Here is a 26881-nt window from a genome sequence, read left to right as displayed (position 1 = left end):
ACGTGTATCATAACGTTTTTCAGTACAGAAGTTTCGACGCTGTTTTGCGTTGTCGTAATCCTCGAATCAACATCAGTTCGATGCACAGATAAAAAGGTCAACGACCTCCTAAACTTGTCGCCTATTTCAAAAGCTCATAAAATACCCGCCAACGCGGCTAAATACGTGTTGCCATAGCAACAAATCAACGATAATCTACCCAGATCTAGCTGACAGACTGCACCAGTTGCGGAACTGTGTGCCTTGTACGGAGCCCACAGACCATTTCAACGACAAGAATAAATATTTATTCGTTAACACAGGCAAGGCAAATTACACATTATAAATTATGACAAAACAGAAAGGAATGAAGTACTACGAATTGGCCTCATCTCAATCTCAACGTGTTGCTGGTGACTTCCAGCGCCGATCTTCTGATGAAGATTCACTGGACGGAGCATTGAAGCCAACTCAAAGTCACCAGACATAGTTATGTTCTTCCTTAGTATAATATATTTAAAGTCCCTTACAGATCGAACTCATCGAACGTGATTGATTAATATTATTTTACCTTAGACTAAGTAATTTTAAATTTGCACAAAAAACGCGGGACCTTAGCGTTGCACCACACATATTTTTCTCCCTTAGTAATTTAGTTTGGAAACGCAACCACTTGATGCAGTTGTGTCAATGTCACGTGTCGTCACGCTTTTGCCCGAGGCTTCGCTCGCGTTAGAAAGAGACAAAAGTAGCCTATGTCACTCTCCATCCCTTCAACTATCTGCACCTAAAAAATCACGTCAATTCGTCGCTCCGTTTTGCCGTGAAAGACGGACAAACAGACATACACACTTTTCCGTTTATAATATTAGTACTTATGGATTTGAAAAAAAAAGTTTTGGGGTTACATACGCCTGGGCTGTTATACTATGTAATGTTGTAAGAAGCTATTCAATGACGATGCTCAAATGGTATTTTACCAGTAAAATTGTACATATGTCTCACCTCACCACGCGTAAACGCTTCATGCTGTGTGTCGTATGTGTAGTCTGTGACGGAACCTCAGGAATCCGATAAACTCGCAGATATACTCCAGCCGGCAGTGGGTCAATGCGGACCGGTTACCAAGGTAATTAGGTAAACGAATAACACGAGTTATACTTCCATTCATATGCCATTATTGTTTCACTGCAAATTTGTGTGAATGAAGATCTGAACGTAGTCAAATACGCAAATAATTACATACGTATATCTATCTCTATCGCTCTTCCGTGTTGGCGCGACAGAGACAGACTGCGTGAACGATTGTCATTTCGGCTAAACCGGCTGCTGGTGCTTGTTTGAGTAGCTTGTGCCAAAGACATATCGTCACTACTTTTAAAAAAACTTGTATCTTCGTCTGTCAATGAAAAGAAAATTGTAGTAAGTATGTATGGAATGCATATAGACTTACTGCGTTTTAACTTTGAGGAACAGCGTGAGATACGAGATTTTTTAAAAGTAGTGACGATATATAATTACTCATGAAATAAAACTATGGAAACGGATTAAATCGCGTATAATGAATGTACAATTCATCCCGACGTTCCGTTGTAATTTTTCCTCAGTCACCCGTTGACCACGAAAACTGTAAAGTGTTCGAAATGTCGGGATGAATTGTAAATTCATTCTTCGCGATTTAATCCGTTTCCATAGTTTTATTTCATGAGTAATAACTATCGCGGTAACCGACGACAATATTATGAAGCAGATTTATTAAGGAATTTTATATTCAATAAGTTAGTATTGAAGAACAAGTGCGACAATAATCGTAAATCCTAGTTGCATCACTTGCTAATAGTAATGCAACAAATTAGCGAGGAGACGCTAACCCAACAAACAAAATATCCTTATAAAATCAATCTATAAGGGCTAAACACTCATAGTAGTTTTAAAATAGCATTCATTATGCCAGAGTTCCTTATAGCGGCTCATTATAAGAGAATTTGGCCTAATAGTACATTTACTCTTATAATTTGGCCATGTACACGTTAATAAGTCAAATTTATATGACTGCAATAAGGGTTTAAAAATATTTACTCTTATAGTAGCTCATTATAAGAGGATTTGGCCAATAGTACATTTACTCTTATAACTTGGCCATGTACACGTTAATAAGTCCAATTTATATGACTGCAATAAGGGTTTAAAAATATTTACTCTTATAGTAGCTCATTATAAGAGGATTTGGCCAATAGTACATTTACTCTTATAACTTGGCCATGTACACGTTAATAAGTCCAATTTATATGACTGCAATAAGGGTTTAAAAATATGTATTCTTATAGAAGCCATTTAAAATGCCTTTTCGCTGTATAATATTCAAAGCACTATAAAAGCTTTTGTTATGGCCAATTATTCTTATAAAAGTAATGCATAAGATAACTATGATGCTTTATGCCTCATAGGAGCATATTATAAAACGTCTATCCAGCAAACAAATTATAGCATTTTATAAAGTGTTTAAAAGAATTAAAGCAATACATTTTCTCTTATACAATAATTATAAAGGCATTATTCTTGAAAGTGTCGTATTTTAAAGTTTTTATAAAACTTGATTCGTCATTTTGAAAATCCAGCGAATGTGAACAATCTGATCCCAACTTATCGATTAGTGGTTCCGTAGAGGATGCCATTATGGAATAATTATAAGAATATGCAGGCAAGCAGCAGTGACAGTAATACAGGTATATCGTTAAATGATAAATTGAGTTTGGATTTAGCTTAATAATTATATTTTTTGTTCTTATTTAAGGTGTCTGTAGCTCTGCGGTGAAAAATGTTAAGGTATATACAGCGGGGCCGCAGGGCAGATCTCGACTGGAGGGCAAATGTAACTGGTCCATTGTTTCCATGTTTTATAATGTTTACATTATTAAATAGAGTGTCCACCGGTTATACCAGACTAGCATGCACTCGGAGGTGGCCAATTATACATAACTGAGCGTATAAGAGACTATTACCAAGGCATAGAGTTGTGCCGTTCCCGAGAACATTCTCCTGCTTGTATGGGAAATGTTCTCTTAGGAGAATATTCTCCATAGTCAAATGAGAACGTTCTCGAGAACGGCACAACTCTACCAAGGCACTCAGTTTTTTTATCCATCAGTACCTACTAATATTAATTTTTAAGATTAACTTTATTAGAATAAGTTCCAAAAGTGTATTCCTTACTTTATGGACTTTGGTCTGAAATAAAAAAAATGTTCGGCTATTTTAAGAAGAAACCGATTTTATATGTAGTCCTTTTGGGACTAAGACAGATTAAAATTGAGGACAAATGAAGACAAACTCACTGTTTTTAAGATATTTATTTATGTGCAACGAAACCAAACCGATACAACTTTATAAGATTAATATTTTCAGTTCTATTGCTCACGATGTTGCTGTTTCAAAGAATCTACATACTTCAAAATATTAATATATTCTTCAGAGCGCCTACACGGTGGTAGAAATTGTAATTAACCTATCAGTAAATTTCCAAAATAATAAGTAGTTTCTTTTATCGAGGTCTTCATCAAATTCACAAAAGATATATTGATTTTCGTTTTCTTGTTTTGAATTATCAGCGCCATCTTTGCTTGGTGTGATTTTCTTACAACCTAAACTATTTCCTGCGTCCTCTTCCATTTTGCATGTTTTTTGATCCACCACTCCGGGCTTATTTTTGGGTGTAAGTAATGATTGTGACTGATTTTCTCCATCAGAATATGTGCCGTTTTGTAGTTCATCTGTAATTAAAAAAAATATTTATTTGAAGTCTTAGGCTAGGCTGTTTATAGTTATCGACACAAAGTCCATTGTGATGGCGGTACTGAAATCGTCTGTGGTTTTCAATAGCACTTACTTACTAAGAGGAGGAGAAGAGTTGTCATCTTCACGTCACTAAAAACGGCTGACTATGTATCTCATCCACAGATTCTGTAACAATAACCATAATAATAAATATCAAATAGAGTATTTGACTCAGTATTTACAATAAATCAATAGGAAGTAATAAAATAAGGCACCAGAAGATTAAATATTCCGAAGCACAAGTTTGTTTTAAATTGAAAATTCTAGGTATAACTTCCTAATGAAATATTGAAAATATCAGTATTACCTGACATGCTGCGGACTACACGGTTTTATTTTGTTCTATGCCGGTTAATCGAACCAAACCTTTATCAAAGCGTTCCCCAAAATACCGGTTTAAAAAGAACGGTCTTTCGAACAAAAATGCAATTTCAAAGGTTTGCGCCAAGTACATGATAACTAGACAGCGGATTTCAGGTAGCGATTTAAATATTAATATGGATATGACTAGTGCAATTTTTTAAATACATGTCATGTGGTTTATAATCTATTATTATTACACGTACCATAGTCGTATAAATAGTGTAGGATAAAATACTTGTGGTTAGAAGGTTAAGAACGAAGATCAATACACTGCGCCAACCCAGCTCCTGTGTTTGGTGTACCCCCCCCCCCCCCCTCGGGAGTTATCCTATTTCATGGCCATGAATTTTTTTTATTTTTATTTATTATCATTATAATTTTTGCCCAATATTCACAAAAGCATCCAAAAAGGGTTTTACTTTTATGTTCCCATACATTTTTTCGTGTGTAGAAAAAATAATAAATATTGTATGCGAGTCATATTCATATTAATATTTAAATTGCTACCTGAAATCTGCTCTCTAACGATAACGTTATGAATTTTTAACTGGTATCCGTTACAAATATTTAACTAGATGGTAAGGTTCGGGATTTCACTAATTGTGAGAAGGAACCCTAAAGATATATAAAATGGCGAATCATAAGTAACACCGGTGGCTATTATAAAGTTTTTACTCTTATAGAGTATTTGTAAATGATGTGCTTACTGCTTTTACTCTTATAACAGCCTTGCTCAAGACATGTCAAAATTAATTAACCGCATTTTTAGTACAAAACCGTTGAAATACAAGGGCGCATTAATAATACAACACATTTTATATCACATTTCACCATGAAATTGGATTCCCACACAGTTTTCATAATAAATAAGCAAATAATTGTAATATGTAAAAGTTAACTTACCGTTTACTAACTTGCAAAATGGATGACTTGATGATGATGTACACATAAATCACTACGAAAAGCACAATAAACTTTTAAAACAGCATCCTGTTTCGCCGTTATGAGTTTTGCTCCCTTATATCTGATGATCACAAAACGTGTACAAGAGCTATTGCCCTTATTAAAGCTTTGAATATGATTCTTACAAGTATAATTGCCTTTATTAAAGCTTTAAATATGATTCTTATTAGTACATTAGCCTTTTAAAAGCACTTTTCTTGCCATTATAAGGTTAACTTTCTTATTGCATGCCATAATAAAGCACGTACAAGATAAGAAAGCTAATAATATAGCAACTACAAGGGGGATATAAGGTTTTTGGCCTTATAAGGTGTGCCCAAATGCCCTCTTGTAAAGGGTTTACAAGGTTATTATAAGAGTACTATTTTTGGCATTATAAGCCACTATAAGACTAATTTTTGTTAGTTGGGAAGTGAGTGCGACTGCGCACTTCAGATAATCCTATCAAGTGCAGAGCGCACTTGGAAAATTGTGGGATGATAAAATCCAATCATGGACGACATCCGACAAATTGCGGGTCACAACTGCATGAGACTAGCTCAGGACCGGAACAAGTGGCATACTAGAAGTATGCTCAGCAGATAAGGGGCTGATATGATGTCGAGATCCGACCAAGGTGCGGCACGTGGGTGACGTCATTTCCAAACTCAAATGGAATTGGGCGGGGCATATTGCCAGGCAGAGTGATGGCAGGTACACCAAAATGTTGACCGAATGGTGGCCGCTATCGGATGTAAGAAGCGCCTAGCATCCGTGGGCACGTTGGGTGGACGACATTCGAATAACTGCAGGGCACTTCTGTATGAGATTAGCCCAGGGGGCCGATTTTTGAGTCTCACTGTCACTAAAATACCGGTTGAAAACGGTGCATTGCCTATTATTTTCAGTGACAATTTTCTGTATTCGAACGCCGTGAGACTCAAAAATCGGCCCCCAGGACCGATAAGTGGCGTACATGAAGGAGGCCTATACTCAGCACTGGGCTATGATGATGATGATGATGATGAAAATCCAATTTAGAAATCTAGTCGTCAGAAGATACTTCTCGGCGTTGTCATGCATAGAAAAATAGTTTGAAGGTCTTAAGCAGAATTTAAGTAATCTAATGTCAGAGTAAGCCCATTTATAATAAAAAAAAAAAAAAATCCTGCACACTCTCATAAATCATAAAACACTAAATACTGGAAGAGACGTAGCTAGCTAGTCTACTTGATTTTCAATCAGTACAGTTACGTACCGTTTTTCTCTCCAGTAAGGAAAATTATACGAATGTTTGCTAACCAGCTGGCTATTAGTCACATATTGAGGCAATGGAAAAGTGGCGTGACGTCACATCACATATCTACTTATACAATCTATGGTGTCATGGTCGCATTTTTGTCACCTGTCGTGTCATGCGTCACTTTCGCACTTACGTAGTTTTTGACATGACAGACATGATGACAAATGGTTAAAGTGCCGACTATCTTAGGCCTACTGGGTGGCTAGCCGAATGGCACAATCGCTCACGAAACGCTCACGAAACGAAGCGCTAGTAGATATCTATCTCTATCGCGCTTGCGTATTGGCGCGACAGAGCCAGCGGCGTATCGCTTTCGTTTGGCGTCGGAGAAATGCCATTCGGCTACGGGGCCTGGCCGTTGAACACACGTGTACAGTCATTAAGTGTAAAAATATGGGTTTACAAAAGTTGTTCTAGAATATGTCCCATCTCTGTCGTCGAATGAAAAGCTATGGGATGGGACTTAGGCATTTTTGGGAAATATTTTTACTTGACTGTGCATGTGCAACAATGAATATTGAGAGCAGTTAATTGTGTCGAGGAAAAAGGAAAACCTGTATAATTACAATTATATAACTTCAGTCAACAAGTAACTTACGGCGAAAATGTCAATGTTATTTGCTTGATCGACCTTATTCCAAATTCTTGTCAAATTAGCTCCAATGTCACCAAATAATGTGCTGTAAAATTCAATTTAGCAACCAGTTTTGTACCGATTACAGAATTAAATTGCAACAACAACATGCGATCACTTAGGTACAGCTTTTTTATGCGATAAGAGGCAAACGAGCAGGCAGGTCGCCTAATGGTAAGCGATCAGTGCTGTCTATGGACAGTGGACACCCGAAACACCAGAATAGCTTGGAAAAAATGAGTAACGACATTACAATATTTACAATGTTGCCACTTTTTAATTTCTAATTATTTGCAAAATTACTTGAATATAGGTAGCATTTCATCACTACTTTGAAAAAATCTCGTATCTCACACTGCTCCTCAAAGTTAAATCGCAGTAAGTCTATATGCATTGCATACATACTTATTACATTTTTCTTTTCATTGACAGAAGAAGATATAACTTTTTTTCAAAGTAGTGACGATTTAATACGGAGTACCTTCTGTCTTTTCCGTTATCGAATAGTGAAGTCCGCGTGTCCTATTTCCGATGTTATATCACAGAAATTAACATGTTTTCAACGTAAACTAGAACTTTCCTTTGCTAATCCGCGAATAGATAACGTGCAAGTCAATCAGTGCTAACCTGTTATAATTACTTGCGTATTTTTACATGCAATTAATTTTCCCACCCTCCCACCGCAAAATAAAAATAAATATAACAACCCACCACCAAAAATACAAAACTCGACACGTGTTTCGCCTCTCTACGAGGCATCCTCAGGAGCTGATGTTGACGGCCCGAAGTCCCGCAACTGACTGATCGTCCCCAGAATGGTCGGCCATATTTATACTTTGTCCATCCCCCCTACCAAGCAAGTTAGATGGAAAAATTCGTAATAACGGCGATGACGCAACATTCAACTGCTCATTAAGGATTAACCCCCTATTGTTGTACCTAATTATCTCCAACTGTTCCAGAACCCCCAAACGCAGCCCTTTCTCACATACATGTAAAACATCAAAAGAATGATTCTCTGATACAGTATGGTCACTCTCTATCAAATGCTTTGCAAAATTGGATCTCTCTGGATGGTTGTGCCTGTATGATGCCATATGCTCCTTATACCTAGTAGTGAAATTGCGGCCTGTTTGGCCCACGTACACTTTGTTACAAACATCACAGCTCAACTTATAAACCCCAGATTTTTTCCCTTTCTCGATCCTATCTTTGCCGTTACAAAGCTTGGAGTGCAAAGTGTTATTTGTCCTAAAGGCCACAGGAATGCCGTTTGACTTCAAAATCTTATAAATGTCCTCTGACACTTTGCCAACATAAGTAATGCTCGCTTGACACCTCTTAACCGGTTCAGAAGGATGTGCCGCATACAACATATTGTTAACCATAACCATTCGCTTCTTTCTGATGATGCCATCAACGATTGATTTATCATAACCGTTCGAAACTGCCAAGTGGTAAATAATGTCCAATTCGGCTCGATAGTGTTCTTCAGACAGAGGCACAGACAACATCCTATGCACATAACAGTGAAAAGCGGCCAACCTATGCTGCCAAGGGTGTGTAGAAGAAGCTGGTATAACTGTATCAGTATGTGTAGGCTTGCGGTAAATTTGAAATTGATGGCTATTATTAACTCTAGTAATGGTCAAATCTAGAAAATTCAATGACTTGTCTTGCTCTAGTTCCTTCTTAAACTTGATCTTTGGATGTTTACTATTAAGCCCAGTAACAAATTCATCCAGCAGGTCCATACTCCCCGTCCAACAAATAATCAAATCATCTACGTATCTGAAGTAATACAATATATTATCATTCCCTGCAATATGCTGGTTCTCAAAGTGGTCCATAAAGATATCCGCCATTAGAGGATTCAGTGGAGAACCCATGGCTAAACCATCACTTTGCAAATAATACTGTCCCCCGAATCTAAAATAATTATGTTTCATACATATAGCAGTTAGATCTATCAACTCATCTACCTCCCCTGGATGTAAACGTTGCTTTTCAAAAAGGTCCCTTAGAATATCCAAAGTTTCCCCATACGGCACATTCGTAAACAAACTATCTACATCCAACGAAAGCAAGACACCATTCTCCGGAATAATAATATCTTTGATCTTTTCTATTAACTGCAAACTATTCCTCAAACAAAACTTCGGCCGGAACTGAGACTTTTCTCTAATAATGTGATTCAACCTCTTAGCTAGATTATAAGTTGGTGCACCCAAATATGAGACCACTGGACGAACTGGAATGTTATCCTTATGAATCTTAGGTAGCCCATAAAGAATAGGAGCTCGTGGATTCATTGGCACAACCATGCTCTTCTGATGTTCAGTTTCAAAAACAAACATAGAGTTCTTAATTGCCTGTCTCAGATCTTTCTGGAATCCTGGAGTTGGGTCTCTCTGCAAACTCGAAAAGCCATCACTCAATCATCATCAATCATCATTAAATTAATTGCATGTAAAAATACGCAAGTAATCGTATACGCAAGTAAGTAACAAACAAATAAATCGTTTAAATCGTAAAAAAAAAAAAAAAAAAAAAAAAAAAAAAAAAAAAAAAAAAAAAATTATAACAGGTTAGCACTGATTGACTTGCACGTTATCTATTCGCGGATTAGCAAAGGAAAGTTCTAGTTTACGATTAACATGGATTTCCGCAAAGTAACGCCTGATTCCATCGATTATGTTTTCAACGCCCTTCACCTGTCCTCGAAGCGTCAAAACTGACAGTGGGACTCTAACTAGAAGTTAACACAGTCACATAGTTTTAGTTCAAACATCGATCGATGAATAAGATTTCAATAAGGTTTAGAATTTTTAAAATTGTATAATCAAGTTCTCTAAGGGACCGGCCACATCAGAGCGTCGCGTGTCTCGGGGCGCGCAACGGACGTCCGCGCCACGCCACCTGAGTGTAATTCAAAAAACGTCTCCTCAGTACGTTTTGTATAGGAAGGACGTAACACGCGCCCCAGGTGGCGTGGCGGCGGCGTGGCGCGCGCCGCGCCGCTTGGCGGCGCGTCTTACGTCCTTCCTATACAAAATGTACTGAGGAGACGTTTTTTGAATTACACTCAGGTGGCGTGGCGCGGACGTCCGTTGCGCGCCCCGAGACACGCGACGTTTAAGTGGGAACGCTGGCTAAGAATAAAAAATATTAATGTGCAAAAGTTGCTCAAAAATATGTACCGTAACGCTGACTTCGTCGATCAAAGATTTTTTTATTAGCCTGTTTTAATGTCTCACTGGTGGGCAAATGCGGGAGGCAATGGCAATGGCAAAATGTTCCTCGACGAAAGATGCTTTTTATTATTATCTATCTTTACAAGAATTTTATTACAACCATAAGAAACCTCGTTAAACCAGACTAAGGCCTGATTTAGACGGCGTGCGAACTCGCATGCGATTTTAGTTACATTGCGGGCTGTTGAGGTTACATACAATTATGCACAGCCATCAAATACCGTAATGTAATAGAACTCGTATACGAGTTCTCGTACCGTCTAAATGGGCCCTTAAACTATGGCCGTACTTTTGATTTGAGTTGCTACAAAAAAGAAAATCGTCAAATAAACTACAACAATCATTATAAGCATCCAACAATCATTACTATCATTAGGAAGAAAGTTAATCGATTAGAGTAAGTGTACTATGTTATAATGAGGTTGCAATTGATCGATCGCTTTATAAACGCCGAAGATATTGTATTCACGTTCTTACCTTCTTGATATAAGGTTCAGGTGTTTATCGGTAATAAGAAGGTCTGATTAAGTGCATGCGCGGGAATTCTTCCGTTATGTCTGACTGTTTGTGTTACCTTTACAGTGTGACTGTGTGATATAGTCATTAAAAATAAAAACCCGTTTTCAGGACAGATGGTGCTTTTTTATGCACTGGCCGCACTAGTGCGCAAAGCGGTGAATTTCTTGTCAGATCGAAACTTCAGAGGGCCATTTGTACTGAAAAACGTCGTGTGAAAAGGAAATTCGTCACTCGTTTCGAACTTCCTATTTTCCACATTTGTATCGTAACTGTACTATTACACAGTTTTGGTAGAGGTATTTGCTATATGCAGCAACATTTATACAGCTACATATAGACAGCTATACACTGAGAGAAAATACAACCAGTTTTCATGTTCGTTCAACAAGTTTTTTGTTTAAAATAGCGCCTACGTGCTCTTTGGTTCAAACAACAAGCTATACTTGTCATTTGAATCGGCAATATATTTGAATCAACAAGTCGATTTTATAGAAACAACCTGACACATATTGTTTTAAACATACGTTTGGCTGATTCAAACGGATAAACCGCAACAAGTCGAACTTATTAAATTCACAATGCAAATTTCTCTCAGTGTACAGTCTAAGAAAAAAACGTACCTCAGAGCCATACGAGTATATTGTCAAAATTGAGGCTTGAAAGTTTTAAGCTTGTGTCTAGAGATGGCAATTGGCAGTCTATGCACTGTGACTACATATTTTACTTTGACAGTATTGTAACTCTCTATAATACTCAATCCTCTTTGATACTTAGTAACAGAAAAGATTCTCGATGTGGTGGCGGGTTTAGATTTTCACCACCTTTCCTCCCGTGGGTGTCATAGACAGAAGTCGCTATGAGAATCTGTTCAATTGTGTGAGCGTTGGACTAAACCTGTCAGTACAATCACAATTTCGTTTTCTCTCAACACCGTAATTGATAAGAGTGGCAGTTGAGCAGTTTCATATGCTCTGCCAACCCCTTTTGGGAATACAGTCGTGACTTCGTGAGTTTATGTATGTATGTAGAAAAGACCGCAGCAAAGTTCTATATTCTATGAAAACTTCCGTATGGTCAATTTATTTTGTAACTGACATACATTTCCTCAAAGGTTGACTGGAAGAGATCCCATTACGGGATAAGTCCGCCTACATTGTATATTACTGACTCTGTAACTGTGTCTCTTTTGTTTCCTTTATGTACAATGAAGCTTATACATACATAGCCAGCAGCGGCTGGTCCATACAAGCCTATTCCCACCGGCTTGCCTAAAATTGATTACTAGTAAAGTACCTATTAATGTTAAGGCAGGTTTCTTTTTGCTCAGTGTTGCCTAGCAGAAATTTTCACAAGCCGCCACTGATACATACATTTCCTGTCAAATTAAAACTGTACACATCTGTCATGATCTGTCAGAATCTCCAAAATCTGTGGCAAAACTCCCGCAAACACTTGAAATAATTTCGCCCGTCAATCTTAATGATTCAGCACACATGTGATTGAGTTGTCAATCACGGCCCGCTAACTGATGACTCCATCTTGACTCGCCACACTTGATATGAGTATAATGAGTAGGTCAGTCTGCAGTTTTAATTAAAAGTAAGAGCTGCAGATGTTAGACAATTAGGTCCTAAGTCATCATAAAAAGTAGCTTATAAAATAACGCTACAGAAGTAACTACTGTTCTTCGACATTTCTTACCACGAACAGTACAGATTTATCTGCACTTAAAAAAAGTTATTCAAGATGTCAGATACTTTTGGTGCCTTGTTTCAACGGCTACTACCCAGGCCAGTACAGTCCCATCGGAATATGTCAGGGTACTGTAAGAGAGACGGCCTATTGGTGAAGGGCATCCATTCATTTAAACCACACCAAAATGCTGTAAAAGGTTTCATTCCGTATGTGAAACCTCTTACAGTACGTAGCCGGATGGCACAAACGCTCACGAAACGAAACGCTCATGTAGGCAGGTCCAGACTACCTTTCGCGGCGTTTCGTTTTCGTTTCGCGTCGCAGAAATGCCATTAGGCTACGACACCAGGTTTAGTTTAGACACAATTTGTTGGGTTGGGTAATGAGATTTCCTCTTGTGATGGCAAATCCGAGAAGGTACTCGTATTATTGGACACGTTTTTGATGTCACAGAAAATCCAATAAAATCCGAATTTAAAGTAAATACACTCAAAACTGTCATTACTGATAAATTGTTCCACAGTAAATTTGATCAGCGTTTTGAATTTCCCATTCAAGAGCCGCTGACGCCAGGCGCCAAAAGACAAATGTACGCAACTGAATAAGAACATCATGACACATATTACCTTTTTAAAATACGACTTGCAGTAAGCATTAACAAGTGCACTGCACTCACAATGGTCAATTGCAGCGATAACAGCTGCTTGTTAATGCATTTTAGCGCACATCGCTTCAATTGTTAAGGAGTTTGCGGTGAAGTTTGCCCTAATTTGCTTAAGGTTAGGTCAACTTTATTCCAACGACTGAGAAAGAGGTTGCTGTATTACAATTTTATTGCTGTTAATAGGAAGCGAAGTCGAGAAGAATATCGGATCGGAGAGATCTGGTTTAAGCTAGACCTTTTTTAATTTGCTGGTTATTATAATATGGTAAAACGAAGACTTTGTGAACACGGCGGGATAGTTCCGTCAGTACATATTCATAGGTGTCACCGGTCAAATTACCAAATTCAGAGAAACATTTTTCATGGAATGCTAACAAAAAGGACCTTTTGTATCAAACACCAAATCTGGAAATTTACAATCTTTTTATTAATGTGATACTTAATATCATCGAATAGCGAATAACCTCATCTTCCTCCGTTTAATTCGAGCTCTAACCGTATTCCCTGCAGTACATGAAGTATGCAGCTCACGACTATGTATTGCATATATTATGTTTCCGCCGTAGGTTATAATTTCCGTCGTGTCGGCATTTCTCGAGATGATTGCTAATGAATGACTGCGATCACTGCGATTTCCTCTAAATTGCACCTTCTACATACATATTCATATTCGTTTATTGATAATAATTCCTATTACATGTCATTTTTCAAATTTATTATAGAGATAATAATACATTATAATTATCTATTAATAAGTTACGTTATGTATTATATACTCACGTCTGTATTCCCTAACTGGGTAAACAGAGGCTTGAAGCTGCTGAAGTTTCAGTGCCACTCTCGGCAATAGGCTAGTTTCCTGTACTTAAAAAAATATATTTTATGCAGTGCACGAAATAAAGCACCACATAATTAGAAGAAAAATATGGACAGTGGTTATTTTTAAATATAATTTCTATTTAATAAGTCAACGAGAAATATATAAAGTAAATGAATTGCCCGTGACGTCACTCCTCAGTATTCCATAGTAATTCCATATTAACAAATCGTTTTGACAGTTCTTAAAAAGAAGCTGATTTGACTAGTAGGAAACTAGTAATAACCGATTGTGGTGCTTGCTGTGTCAAGCCCTACGGTCGGTGTCGCGTCACTAGTTGGCGCGGGTGGAGCTGTCAGAGGATCGTCCGCCATCACCGCGTCGTGCTGTGAATTGTCCCAAGCTACGCTCTGTTTTCTAAGTGTTATGTATTAAAACCTGTATTTGATGATGTCTGGTGTTTTCCCCTTTAACAGGTCAGAAGTGAGATCCGTGAACTACACGTGCGATATATTGTAATTGGCGTAAAAGCCGTATTTGCCTACTCATTATTGTTCACGAAAGTAACGCCGGTTCTTGTGAATTTACTATACTTCTGGCACCATTCATCATTGAAAACTGAAAACAGATAATCGGTAAAGCCTTGGTAAGGCATATTTTCGAGAAGAAAAGGTTAAGTAAGTTACTGATGATCCAGTACGTGATTGAAGGCCATGTCGTTGTACGACTTGGATACAATACAAAAAGGTGGTAGAATTACAGAGTACCTATGGTAAGCTTTATCGTGTCGTTTCAATTATTGGAACTATGTTCAAGTCACGTAAGTTATAATTTATATATGTTGTGACAAGTTCAAGAACTGAATGTTACTGTATGAGATCTTGAATCAAGGACAACTTGTGAAATGTTATGTTATACACTTGTTAAAGAAGAGTTTTTACCTATTGCGCATAAGCAGCAGTCTTAATTCTTATCTTTATTGACATGGACTGATGTCATTAATAATTTTATTGCCATTGACTCTTAGTCTACTCTTCAAAATATTCAAAGAACAGTAATAATAATATGGACTATGAATGCCAACTATGGCAGCTAGATGACTACAATAACATCATAGTCAGGCACCATAATAATTGCCCTGGATCCTAATCATATAAAATCCATTCATCGGTAACCAGCGCAGAAAGTTCTGTAGTTGCGTTGGAAATGCTTATGATATTTTATCAGTTAAGGTTTTTGATTTATTATTGAGCTTTATTAGAACACTTTGTCTATACATAATGGTTTTTACTGGATTCTATAATTTAACTTCAAAAAATATTGGTTATTAATTACCCCATAAGTTACCATTATGAGAGTTCGGTGACTTAATATTGAGTACCTATTATTGTCACTAAAAATATTTTAAGTACTGAATGAAGGTAATTAGTTGAGCGCTACCTGTGTGGTGTGTGAATATTACTCCTTGGATGTTATTATTGCAATTAATAATATAATGGAATCTTAAATACCTATTTATGCATTACCGGCATTGCTGTCATGGGTTATTGAACAGCATGTTTCTCTTTTTACAAAATTGAGAGTGTTGTGTGAACTGTGGCATTATTAATTATGCAGGCATGTTGGTAATAAATGTAATTTCAGAAAAAGTTGTTGCTTCAATTGTATGTTCACAGAATAAACATGTTATCCTGAGGTTATTATTTACCAGAGAGATGAACAAGAGGGATGGGTGTCTGCCAATCTGCACACCCATAATAGAAGCCCAGTTCCTGCAAAATGATTGCACAAATATGTGTAATATTGTTGTGTGTAAATGGAGGTACATAAAATATAGTAAGCGGGACAAAATTGAACATGGTAAGGTCAAATTATATCATATGAGGTTTCACTTTTATGTGATTGATATTCACATATGTAATTTGAAGTAATAAATAGTAGTTCATGGTTAAAATAATGTCAATTTATTACTGATCAAATATAAAACTCACATACAAATTATTATATGAGCCTCTTGGACTTCCCAAGAGATATGAGTGGACATGGACACTGAATAACTAAAATAGAGCTAATGTGTCAATGTTTTAGAAATAAAATAGAACAGGCTAGCATGACCACCAAGGGCCTGTGATGTACAAGTAGAAGGATTGAGGTGATATGTATTGTTAACAAGATCATGTCACTCATGTCATTGATTTATTATACTGTTTTGCTAGAATGTGGCATACGGATATAAAAGAGTGTGTGAGTTGACTTATCCTCACTTTTGTCATCTTTGAGTCAGGTACCAACTGTTAATGTTGACAGTGCTATATCAGGCAGTAATATGAATGAATAAAATAGACAGGGAACATGATTATGTTATGATTTTTGCAGAACATCTAAAACCTTAATTGTTGGTCATATGATGTTGTGATGGAAAATTAATATTTCCTTTTAGTATGAGAGCAAAGTCTTGATTAGTGATGAAAATTATTGGGTTATCTATAATCACATTGCCCCAGGGTAGATGATACATCTAAGTTTAGCTTCAAGCGTTCATGAGAGAATCAAGTTAATGAGTGAAGGAAAATAATGTTACTTATTTAATTTTGACAAATTATATTTGTATCTAATTTATGTGAAATGTTATATGTTGTTAGAATTCAAAATAGCTTCACATTGCTCCAGCTGCATGATGGGAGTTGTCACCAAACTGTATGGTGCAAGGAATTATTGGCAGTGAAGTAAATATTTGATGAGAAGCAACTGAAGGTAAAATGTTAATGGTTGCCAAGTTTGATGATACAGCATCAAAGACTGACACAAGTTGAGAATTTTTAACTAAAGTTCTTTGTTTGAATAATTTGAAGTATAAAATTGTCAATGTCATGGGACAAGTGCAACGAATGTACTACTAACTGGTAAAAAGATAAATACACAATAAAATATTGATGTATCAATTTGCATAGAACAATTACATGTCTTGAAATGGAAGTGATTTTAATAGAACAATTGATATCTTGGTATAGCTAAACCATGTTGGAATACCTAGAGTCAACACTGTGAGCATGTACATGTTTAAAAAAAAGATATCAATATTCTTGATAGAGTATCTGAATTTGAGTACCTATCTCATGGTCGTTCATCGGGTTGCATAGGTATCAATCTGTTCGAAGCTGTCATCATTATTACCCCTATAAAATGCTTCATAGATGAGCACAGGTCTCTCTCCTCGAAATTCATATATATAATTAATTCTAAAGAGACAGATAAATTACATTTATAAAAAAAAAATTGTAAGGGTTGATCCTTACCTAAATTCGTGCGACTAATCTAAACATAGAATGTTGTGGCGAACACAGTTATTGCCTAAGAATTGTGGTTACAGAATATACTGGCAGGAGTCTGCTCGCCTACGAGGCGGTGCCAGTCTGCTCGCCTATGCGGCGGTGCGAGTCTGCACGCCTGCGAGGCGGTGCAAGTCTGCTCGCCTACGAGGCGGTGCCAGTCTGCTCGCCTATGCGGCGGTGCGAGTCTGCTCGCCTACGAGGCGGTGCCAGTCTGCTCGCCTATGCGGCGGTGCGAGTCTGCTCGCCTACGAGGCGGTGCAAGTCTGCTCGCCTATGCGGCGGTGCGAGTCTGATCGCCTACGAGGCGGTGCCAGTCTGCTCGCCTATGCGGCGATGCGAGTCTGCACGCCTGCGAGGCGGTGCAAGTCTGCTCGCCTATGCGGCGGTGCGAGTCTGCTCGCCTACGAGGCGGTGTGAGTCTGCTCGCCTACGAGGCGGTGTGAATCTGCACGCCTGCGAGGCGGTGCAAGTCTGCTCGCCTACGAGGCGGTGCAAGTCTGCTCGCCTACGAGGCGGTGCAAGTCTGCTCGCCTACGAGGCGGTGCAAGTCTGCTCGCCTACGAGGCGGTGTGAGTCTGCTCGCCTGCGAGGCAGTGTGAGTCTGCACGTACCACGAGCCCGTGAGAATAAACGCTTAGCGAGCCTAGACGTATCAGCTTAGCGAGCCATGATACGAATGATTAACAAACCTGTGAGGAGTGTCAGCTTAGCGAGCTATGACACCAATGCTTAGCGAGCCTGTAAGACGTATCAGCTTAGCGAGCCACGATACGAATGATTAACAAACCTGTGAGGAGTGTCAGCTTAGCGAGCTATGACACCAATGCTTAGCGAGCCTGTAAGATGTATCAGCTTAGCGAGCCATGATACGAATGATTAACAAACCTGTGAGGAGTGTCAGCTTAGCGAGCTATGACACCAATGCTTAGCGAGCCTGTAAGACGTATCAGCTTAGCGAGCCATGATACGAATGATTAACAAACCTGTGAGGAGTGTCAGCTTAGCGAGCTATGACACCAATGCTTAGCGAGCCTGTAAGACGTATCAGCTTAGCGAGCCATGATACGAATGATTAACAAACCTGTGAGGAGTGTCAGCTTAGCGAGCTATGACACCAATGCTTAACGAGCTATAATACGAATGTTTCTTAGTGAGCCCAATGAATAAAATTATCTTAGAGCCCATGTTAAGTATCAGCTTAAAGAGCTATGATACCAATGCCTAAAGAGCCCCATAAATATAATATAATTTAAAGAGATATGAGGTATCAGCTTAAAGAGCTTATGATACAAATGCTTAAAGAGCCCCATATATTTAAATTAGCTTAAAGAGCTATTATACCAATGCTTAAAGAGCTCCCATAAATATAATTAAAGAGATGTGAGGTATCAGCTTAAAGAGCTTATGATACAAATGCTTAAAGAGCCCCATATTATTTAAATTAGCTTAAAGAGCCCCATATATAAATTAGCTTAAAGAGCCCCATGTGTAATTTAGCATAAAGAGCCCATATATTAATTAGCTTAAAAAGCCCCATATATAATTTAGCTTATAGAGCCTATATGAGGTATCAGCTTAAAGAGCTTATGATACTAATGCTTTGGAAGCCTATGTGACGTATCAGCTTAAAGAGCTTATGATACAAATTCTTAAAGAGCCCGTGATCTTAATAACCTTAAAGAGATTGTTGTACAAAACTTAAGCTATAGCAGCTTAAAGAGCACAAGTTCTTTTGCTGGTTGTTTTTGTTTTAATTATGTTTCTTGATGAAATAATAATAGTTGTCTACATGAAGCTTACTCTAAAAGCAGAGTATTATCTACATGATGTTTTCCTTAAGACAGCCGCCATTAGTCTAATGTCGTGATGTTATCCTTTAGACTTTGATATTTGATTTAATAGGAAGTTGTTTTAAATGTCTATGATCCTTCCTTAAAAATTGTTGGCTGTGAGTGCGATATTCGCCTACATGATGTTTTCCTTTTAGGCCAAACACTTGACAGTGGATAATATCGCATCAGTTGAAAAAAATACCACACTAGTATTTAAAGGGCCAACAGTAATAAAATCGTAACTCTGATGTGGCCTCAACATTAGGAGATTACTTTCTAAGTGAGAGATGCCAATTGGTATCGTTTTCGTTTGTCTTAGAAGCTATCGGATATGCTGAGCTCCAATCGGCTGCGACACAAGTCTGATGGAACGACTTGGAAGGCGCAGAAGGTGCAGGAGTTCTGTGGTGCTGCTGCTGGTCTTCGTGGGCGAAGAATTCTCATCAGGGAGGCCGAGCTAATAACCGATTGTGGTGCTTGCTGTGTCAAGCCCTACGGTCGGTGTCGCGTCACTAGTTGGCGCGGGTGGAGCTGTCAGAGGATCGTCCGCCATCACCGCGTCGTGCTGTGAATTGTCCCAAGCTACGCTCTGTTTTCTAAGTGTTATGTATTAAAACCTGTATTTGATGATGTCTGGTGTTTTCCCCTTTAACACTAGCCTATTAAGGGATTGAAAATTTGAACGAAAACATTTCCATCTCCATCATTTAGATGGCTGACAGTCCTCAACTGTACGTTTCTCCAGAAACATCCTGCCCCGCACAGCTATTACTGTGTGGAATGAACTGTCGCCTTTGGTGTTTCTGGACCGATACGACCTTCAAGAAAAGAGCGTACACTCATCTCAAAAGGTCGGCAACGCACATTTAACACTTCTGGGTGTTTCGGGTGTCCATAGGTGGCAGTGATCGCTTACGATCAAGCGACCTGTCTGCTCGTTTGCCTCCTATCGCATAAAAAATGAACTTCGTTCGACTCGCAAAAGGTTTTGTCTATATTTTTGCATGTCTAGAGATGGCACTCCATTCCATACGCGTAACTCGAGACGCGAACATCTGCGAATGGTAATCAGCTTGCTGATATGCTTAAGTGCTTATATTGGTACCTAACTGGGAACGTAAGTGTGTCAGACTTTCATGTGTAGGTACATGTACGTATTCGTAAATATATAGTAGGTTAGGTACTGGCTGACTAACATGTACTTTTTGTTAAGGACCGATGGAGGGTCGGATGAAGTCAAAAGACTTCGCAAGACATATTTTTGTCCGCCACTGTAGTAGTTAAATATGTTTTGTCATAATAAATACAACCAATGTGCGTATTCATACATCTTAGGTATATACCTATACCTACTCGCTCTATTGATGTCCCCAGTCCGTTTTGTTTTCTTAACAAATAGGACTCACTTAGCAAGCCAAGTATTTGCGCTACCTGCAGCACATATAAATCAATAAAATAACGATTTACCTAGCCACTTCAGATCTGCATAAACAGTAAAATGCATCACAACACAACTAAGTTACACTGAATTCTTGCCCTGTCCATTATAGTTAGAGCTATTCTAAATAGATTGCGATCTGCATAGGGCATTACGTATGCAGATAGATTAGCAGAAGTGCTAGCTTTCCTTATCACTCTTTTAGTGGCGCGACAGAGACAGACTGCTTTTCGATCGCCACATAGCCTCAACGATTGTCACTTTGACTAGACTGGCAGGTCTGGCGGCGTTGGTCGCTCCTTACATGGTCAGCTAGCACTCGTGGTGTGAGATATTTTAATTAGTACTACGGCTTAAGTTGATTAAGACGTGTCTAGAACGGTTAGTGAGATTAGGAATAGGCCCGCATTCTTGGCATTATGGAAGTAATGACACTGACTATAATAACTCAGTTTGGTTAATGCTCATTGGTTTGAACAGGTTTGAAGAGTTAACACTGCATTATTGTACTTATACAAAAAATACAACGTACATAACTTCCTGTCATTACGCATTCTCTATCAGTCACACAGAAATGTTGTAGGCGTTCCAAACTTTTGGGACAGAATACACACACCCAAGAAATACTTGATATTACCTACACAGATACTTGATGATGATGATGATGATATCCTGTTATCCCTCATCAGGGACATAGGGCTCTCAGAAGGGATTTCCATTCTTCGCGGTCCAGCGCGGCCTCCTCCAGCTCCGCCCAGCCGAGGCCAACAGATGCCGCCTCTTTTTCCACTGTGCTTCTCCAGGTGGTACGTGGGCGACCTGCCCTCTTTTCCGGGAATTTTCCAGGTCAACCCTTGCTTGGATAGGTGGTTGTTTGGCCTTCGTAAAACATGACCTATCCAGCGCCATTTCCGCACAGATACTTACGTAATATTAATTCCAATACATGTAAATACAAAGAAGATGACGTCCGATAGAGAGGTATGGAGTATGGAAGAAAAAGACAGACTGCGCTGACCCCAAGTAATTGGGATAATGGCTAGCGAATGACGATGACGTATAAATACATTAAATACAAATCAAAATCATTGAAAATCTTTATTACCTGAATAGCCAGCAAAATACTCATAGAAGCATATTGAGTTTTTCAAATAAACACTAGAGTCCGTCCGTGGCCGACAAATGGTCTCGCCGAAAGATTAGTCCTGACTTTAAGGTTAGTATTATATGCTGAGGGGCCATTTTGTGGTAAACTGTTATTTATATTGTACTTTTAACCAAGTATTAAATGTATTGTTATGTTTATGTTTATCACGAATAAATTATTTTTATTGTATTGTAGTCGTACCTAATTAATGATCAAGGGAGCATTACAAAATTTACAAAACAAGCCCTTGCTTTGTTGCAAATTCTCGCGAATGTTTGGCAAACAGTTCCTACTTCCGATCTAGAAATACGGTTCCCTGAATAGCCGGGCCTATGTTTAGCGGCCGATCCGTTCGTTCACCTGCCCCTCTAGCACAACTTGTCTTGTCGCGCGCGAGTCCATAATTGAAGTCGCGCTTGATGTATGGACTCGCGCGCGACATGGCAAGTTGTGCTAAAGGGTCTGCTGTTATTGGATATCGCCTAAACTGGCTTAGATGGACTTATTGGTTACGCGCTTACGTGTATGGTTATATGGTATCGGAGGACGTAGGTATTTGGACACGTCACACGACTAATGTCTAAGGTTTTTATACTTTTTTTAGACAATCTTAAAGAGTGTTTACAATTACATGTTCTTTATTACTACGATAGTATATTATATACTAATTATTCAGCGGGGATTTATTATAGTTATGTTATGAGTTATGATAGCTTTTATGTTGCGAGAAATAGTAGCTATTCACAAAAGTTACAGTATAACTCCACGGCATGCACTTAATCAAATTCAGATTTTTTTTATTTTCAGATTACAAATTATCCATTATTTTGATACTATATTATAGAATCTGGAAGGTAAATGTTCTAATTTTAAGAATCAATTAAATAAGGTCACTTACGACATTACTCTTACGATAGTACTCTTTATTATACTGTGCTTATAAAGCACAGATTTTCTTTCGATAGTATTCGGCCCATAATTTCGGTTCGTTCGTCGAAAGGCGGGGTATCTATCATCTGAAAACTATGAATACATTTTAAGCAACTATATGTGTATTACATATGTTTAAATTAAGGGAAATTGAGACTCCAGTGCCTGTTAAGATCTATTCTTACGGGTAGATGTTTGCTGTAAGTTATAGCGATGTGTGCGAATTTATCCTTAGGGTGACGTTATAGGCTATAACGGTTGGGAATTGAGGGAAGGCATGGATAAAATCGCACACATCCAGCAGGCCTCCGTGGCGCAGTCGGAAGCGGGATGGCCCCGGCAAGGCCAGAGGTCGCAGGTTCGAGTCCTGTCCTGCCGGAGGTGTGAATTTTTCCATTTTTCCTTTAATTTAAAAATATGTAATAATATCGGTCGCAGACGTTTCTGCATGATAAAAAACAAATTTTATATTTGTATTAACCTTTATATTTTTTCTTTTCAGATGAACGAGATGCCATACAGAAGAAGACGTTCACAAAATGGGTCAACAAACACCTTAAAAAGGTAAATACTTCTTTCATTTTATTTCTGTCTTTGTGTTCTTGTTTCTAAGTTTAAAATGACGTGTCAATGCTAAGGAAAATCTGTTTCAAGTTCAAATATTTCAAATATTTATCTGTCTCAGGTTGTTATCATAATGTGTTGAATAGAAGAATGACAATGACCCGATCTGTCAACAATGTCAACATGAACTCGTGTCATTGTCGTCTTGTAAACTGTACGGACCAAGAGTTTAGCTGGTTAGATCATCTAGGAATACTAAGATACCAGGGGCCCGTTTCTCAAAAGGTACAAGCCTTGTATTACAAGTGCGCGAACTGTCAAATCGTATGAGTTGTCATGGAAACACTGAAAATGAAAATGAAATGAAATATTTATTTTTCAAGAACGTCAAATAAAGCTACGCCCGCTCTAACCCTACGCCTCAGCCTCGAGAAGATTTCAGTCCCCCCTCAGTTGGGAGGGGGGTATCCACTATGGGACCGGCAAGAAACTCGGCGGGCAACTTCTTTTCAAAACATTACATCTTATAATTAACATGCATTAAATAACAAGATACAATTTAACATGCAAAAGTATTCATCAAAGAATATGAGCAGACTAGGTACTCTATGGAAATTAATTTCAATAAATTATATTATTGCTTAATAATACGTCGTTCTTCTTCAGAGAAAACATATCAATTTGTCACAGAAGAAAAAGATAATATGAATCTCAATGTCATTGAATATGTAATTTACACAACATAAAATATGAAATATTTGATGTGCTTTCTTATCTGAACTGTGTCCTCTACACATTTCTCTACACTCTACACACTTGTAATACAAGGCTTGTACCTTTCGAGAAACGGGCCACAGGCCTGAGTGGACGCTCGGAGCGGAGCGTTCGGCGGAGCGTGCAGCGGGGCGGGGCCACCCTATGCTGCGTCGACTCAGGACACGTATGAACTTCCATTGTTTGACAAGCGCGCCGCACTGCCCGGCCCACTGCATGCCCTATGTGAGCTTTTTTCACACTTACAAAAGTATGAAATATTTATTTTTTTATTTATATAATCTTTATTGTACACAAAGAAAGAAAAACTTATAGTACAAAAGGCGGACTTAATGCCAGACAGCATTCTCTACCAGTCAACCTTTAGGCAAAGCAGAGATATTGTGGGCGGTGATATTACTAAAACTTTACATAGTTACCTACATAAGAAGTTACATAATAAATATACATAAACCTAAATATATATTTCCAAAAATACATACATACCTACATATATAAAAACAACTAGGAATCCTTCATTCTACCAGCAAAGAAAGAACGTACAGATTTCTTAAAAGGGAACTTATTTGGAGCATTTTTAATATGTAGTGGAAGGCCGTTCCAAAGGCGCGCTACATGCACGCGAAAAGAGTAAGACATATTGATAGTGGGAAAGCTTAAGAACCGGACCTAGAAGGTACTTTTTGAAAAGTCATAGTAATAAAACTATGGAAACGGATTAAATCGCGTATAATGAATCAGCAGGAGCTCAGGGTGGAGGAGGTTACCCAAATTGCCCAAGACCGAAGTAAATGGAGAAATATGATTCGAGCCCTACACCCCAGCAGAGGGTAACAGGATCAACAGGATGTAAAAAAAAAGAAGAAGATAATGAATTTACAATTCATCCCGACGTTTCGAACACTTTACACTCACCCGTTGACCACGAATGCTGTAAAGTGTTCGAAACGTCGGGATGAATTGTAAATTCATTATACGCGATTTAATCCGTTTCCATAGTTTTATTTCATGAGTAACTATCGCGGTAACCGAAGACAATATTAAAGTCATAGTACTTACAGTCAACCAATTGGAACCCTAGGCCACTACAACGATGTCAAAATGGCAAGCAGTAAGAGATTTCTTACAATCTGATTTATAACGTCACTATGACATAGTTCTACAGTGGCCTAGGGTTTCAATTGTTTGATTGTACATTAAAGAATGCAATGAGAGCCTTAAAATGTCACATTGACACTTCAATACGACTACTTATTAAACTAGTCGCGTATCACAAATTGACATGGGTGTCATGACATGTCAGACGATTGACGCACAATCGTGACGCTATTGAGTCATGGAAAGGTAATGCAAATGTAAGGAAAATGGTCGTAAAATAGATCTTGACTTGAATAATGCATTCCGATTAATTAAGTTTATCTACTCGTAATATTATTGACATACCTTTATAAACAGTAAAGATAGTTGTAATATTACATCCCTAAGATCATTTACCTAAATTGGTTGGATTAAGTTCCTTTAAATTTATTTTCTTGTACAGTCGAGTACATAAATATAATTATGTACATTTCTTCACCTTAACTCGTTACAATGTGGTGAAGAAATGTACACATATTAATGAACACGACTGTACAGTCACCATCGGATGCTTAAAGTGATATTAAGGGCCAGTTGCATCAAACCGTCTGTCACAGTTAAAGAGTTCGTTAAATTTTATTTTATAGGAATTTCCATAGACGTCTGCTGCGTAACGATGATGTGTCTGTCAAATATGGTTGATGTGCAACTGGCCCTTAATCTTTGTAAATTAGTAATAGAGACTTTGCCGAATGACAAGAGAAAAACGTTATCCATAACGAGGGTTTACTGGTGAAACCCGATAAGTTGAGCAAACTGGTTTGTGAAGTTCGAACTATGTGTACTTTCCACAATGTTGTTATTTCAAGAACAAATTATCTCGATTTTATCGGTTACCAAGTAAATAAAATAATAAATAAATAAATAAATATTATAGGACATTCTTACACAGATTGACTGAGGCACGGTAAGCTCAAGAAGGCTTGTGTTGTGGGTACTCAAACAACGATATATTATAAACACTTATACACATAGAAAACATCCAAGACTCAGGAACAAATATCTGTGCTCATCACACAAATAAATGCCCTACCGGGATTCGAACCCGGGACCGCGGCGCAGTAGGCAGGGTCACTACCGACTGCGCCAGAGCGGTCGTCAAAATTGTGTGTGTAAGTAAGCCTATTGAACCTAGTATATTCCAAGCTATTAGTAAGCACAAGGCCCGGCTGATACATCATGCTTCCAAACCTGATGACCTAACCTTTCTTTAAGCATGAGAGCATGCGCTTAATCAATCCAAGTGATGACTAACTTTACAACTAATCGTGACATCCTTTTGTTCAATTTGCATTCTTCCAATAACAAGGATCAAAGGACCAAGTACAGAGTAAATAAGTCTCAGATTCAAGGCACTGCCTTTAGTATTAATTTCATTTGGGTTAACCCACCATTTTATTTGGAGCTAGCTTTTTCCCGTGGCTTCGTCCGCGTACTAAAAGTAATCTTATTCAAACATTGAAATTTGAACCCCCTTTTCAACCCTTAAGAATGTGAATTTTGAAAAATCCTTTGTTAGTGCTCCTCTACACCTTATGAAGGAACCTTCGTGCCAAATATGGAATCTCTAGGACCAGCGGTTTCAGCTGTGCATTGATATGTCAGTCAGTCAGTCATTCAGTCAGTCGGTTTCTTCTTTTATGTACAAGATTTGTTGTTCCGCGTTATTCGAATGAAATTTTGATTCTAATTTAAATTTGAACAACTCGCCTCGAGCAACTGG

The 26881-nt window shown here is 38.2% G+C and overlaps 2 protein-coding genes across 4 annotated transcripts in view; both read left to right on the top strand.

Annotated features, from left to right (window-relative positions):
• LOC125238071 (microtubule-actin cross-linking factor 1-like) overlaps positions 1-26881 on the top strand; it is a 340128-nt gene that overhangs the window by 28989 nt on the left and 284258 nt on the right. The window contains exon 3 of the mRNA XM_048145360.1: positions 23186-23247. Within this exon, the coding sequence (XP_048001317.1) occupies positions 23186-23247 (62 nt within the window). The remainder of the gene's footprint in view (positions 1-23185; positions 23248-26881) is intronic.
• On the top strand, positions 15836-19819 carry LOC125237977. Of its 3 annotated transcripts, none has more exons than XM_048145235.1 (2): positions 15836-17931; positions 19491-19819. In XM_048145235.1, the coding sequence occupies exons 1-2, from the start codon at positions 17428-17430 to the stop codon at positions 19737-19739; spliced, it is 753 nt and encodes a 250-aa protein (XP_048001192.1). In that variant the 5' UTR covers positions 15836-17427; the 3' UTR covers positions 19740-19819. The 3 variants fall into 3 exon arrangements, with proteins under 3 accessions (XP_048001192.1, XP_048001191.1, XP_048001193.1); XM_048145234.1 differs by having other exon boundaries at positions 19488-19819; XM_048145236.1 differs by having other exon boundaries at positions 15836-17956; positions 19488-19574.

This window comes from Leguminivora glycinivorella, chromosome 22, assembly GCF_023078275.1.
Source record: "Leguminivora glycinivorella isolate SPB_JAAS2020 chromosome 22, LegGlyc_1.1, whole genome shotgun sequence".
Taxonomy (NCBI): Eukaryota; Metazoa; Arthropoda; class Insecta; order Lepidoptera; family Tortricidae; genus Leguminivora; species Leguminivora glycinivorella.
This window is presented reverse-complemented; position numbering and strand designations above follow the sequence as displayed.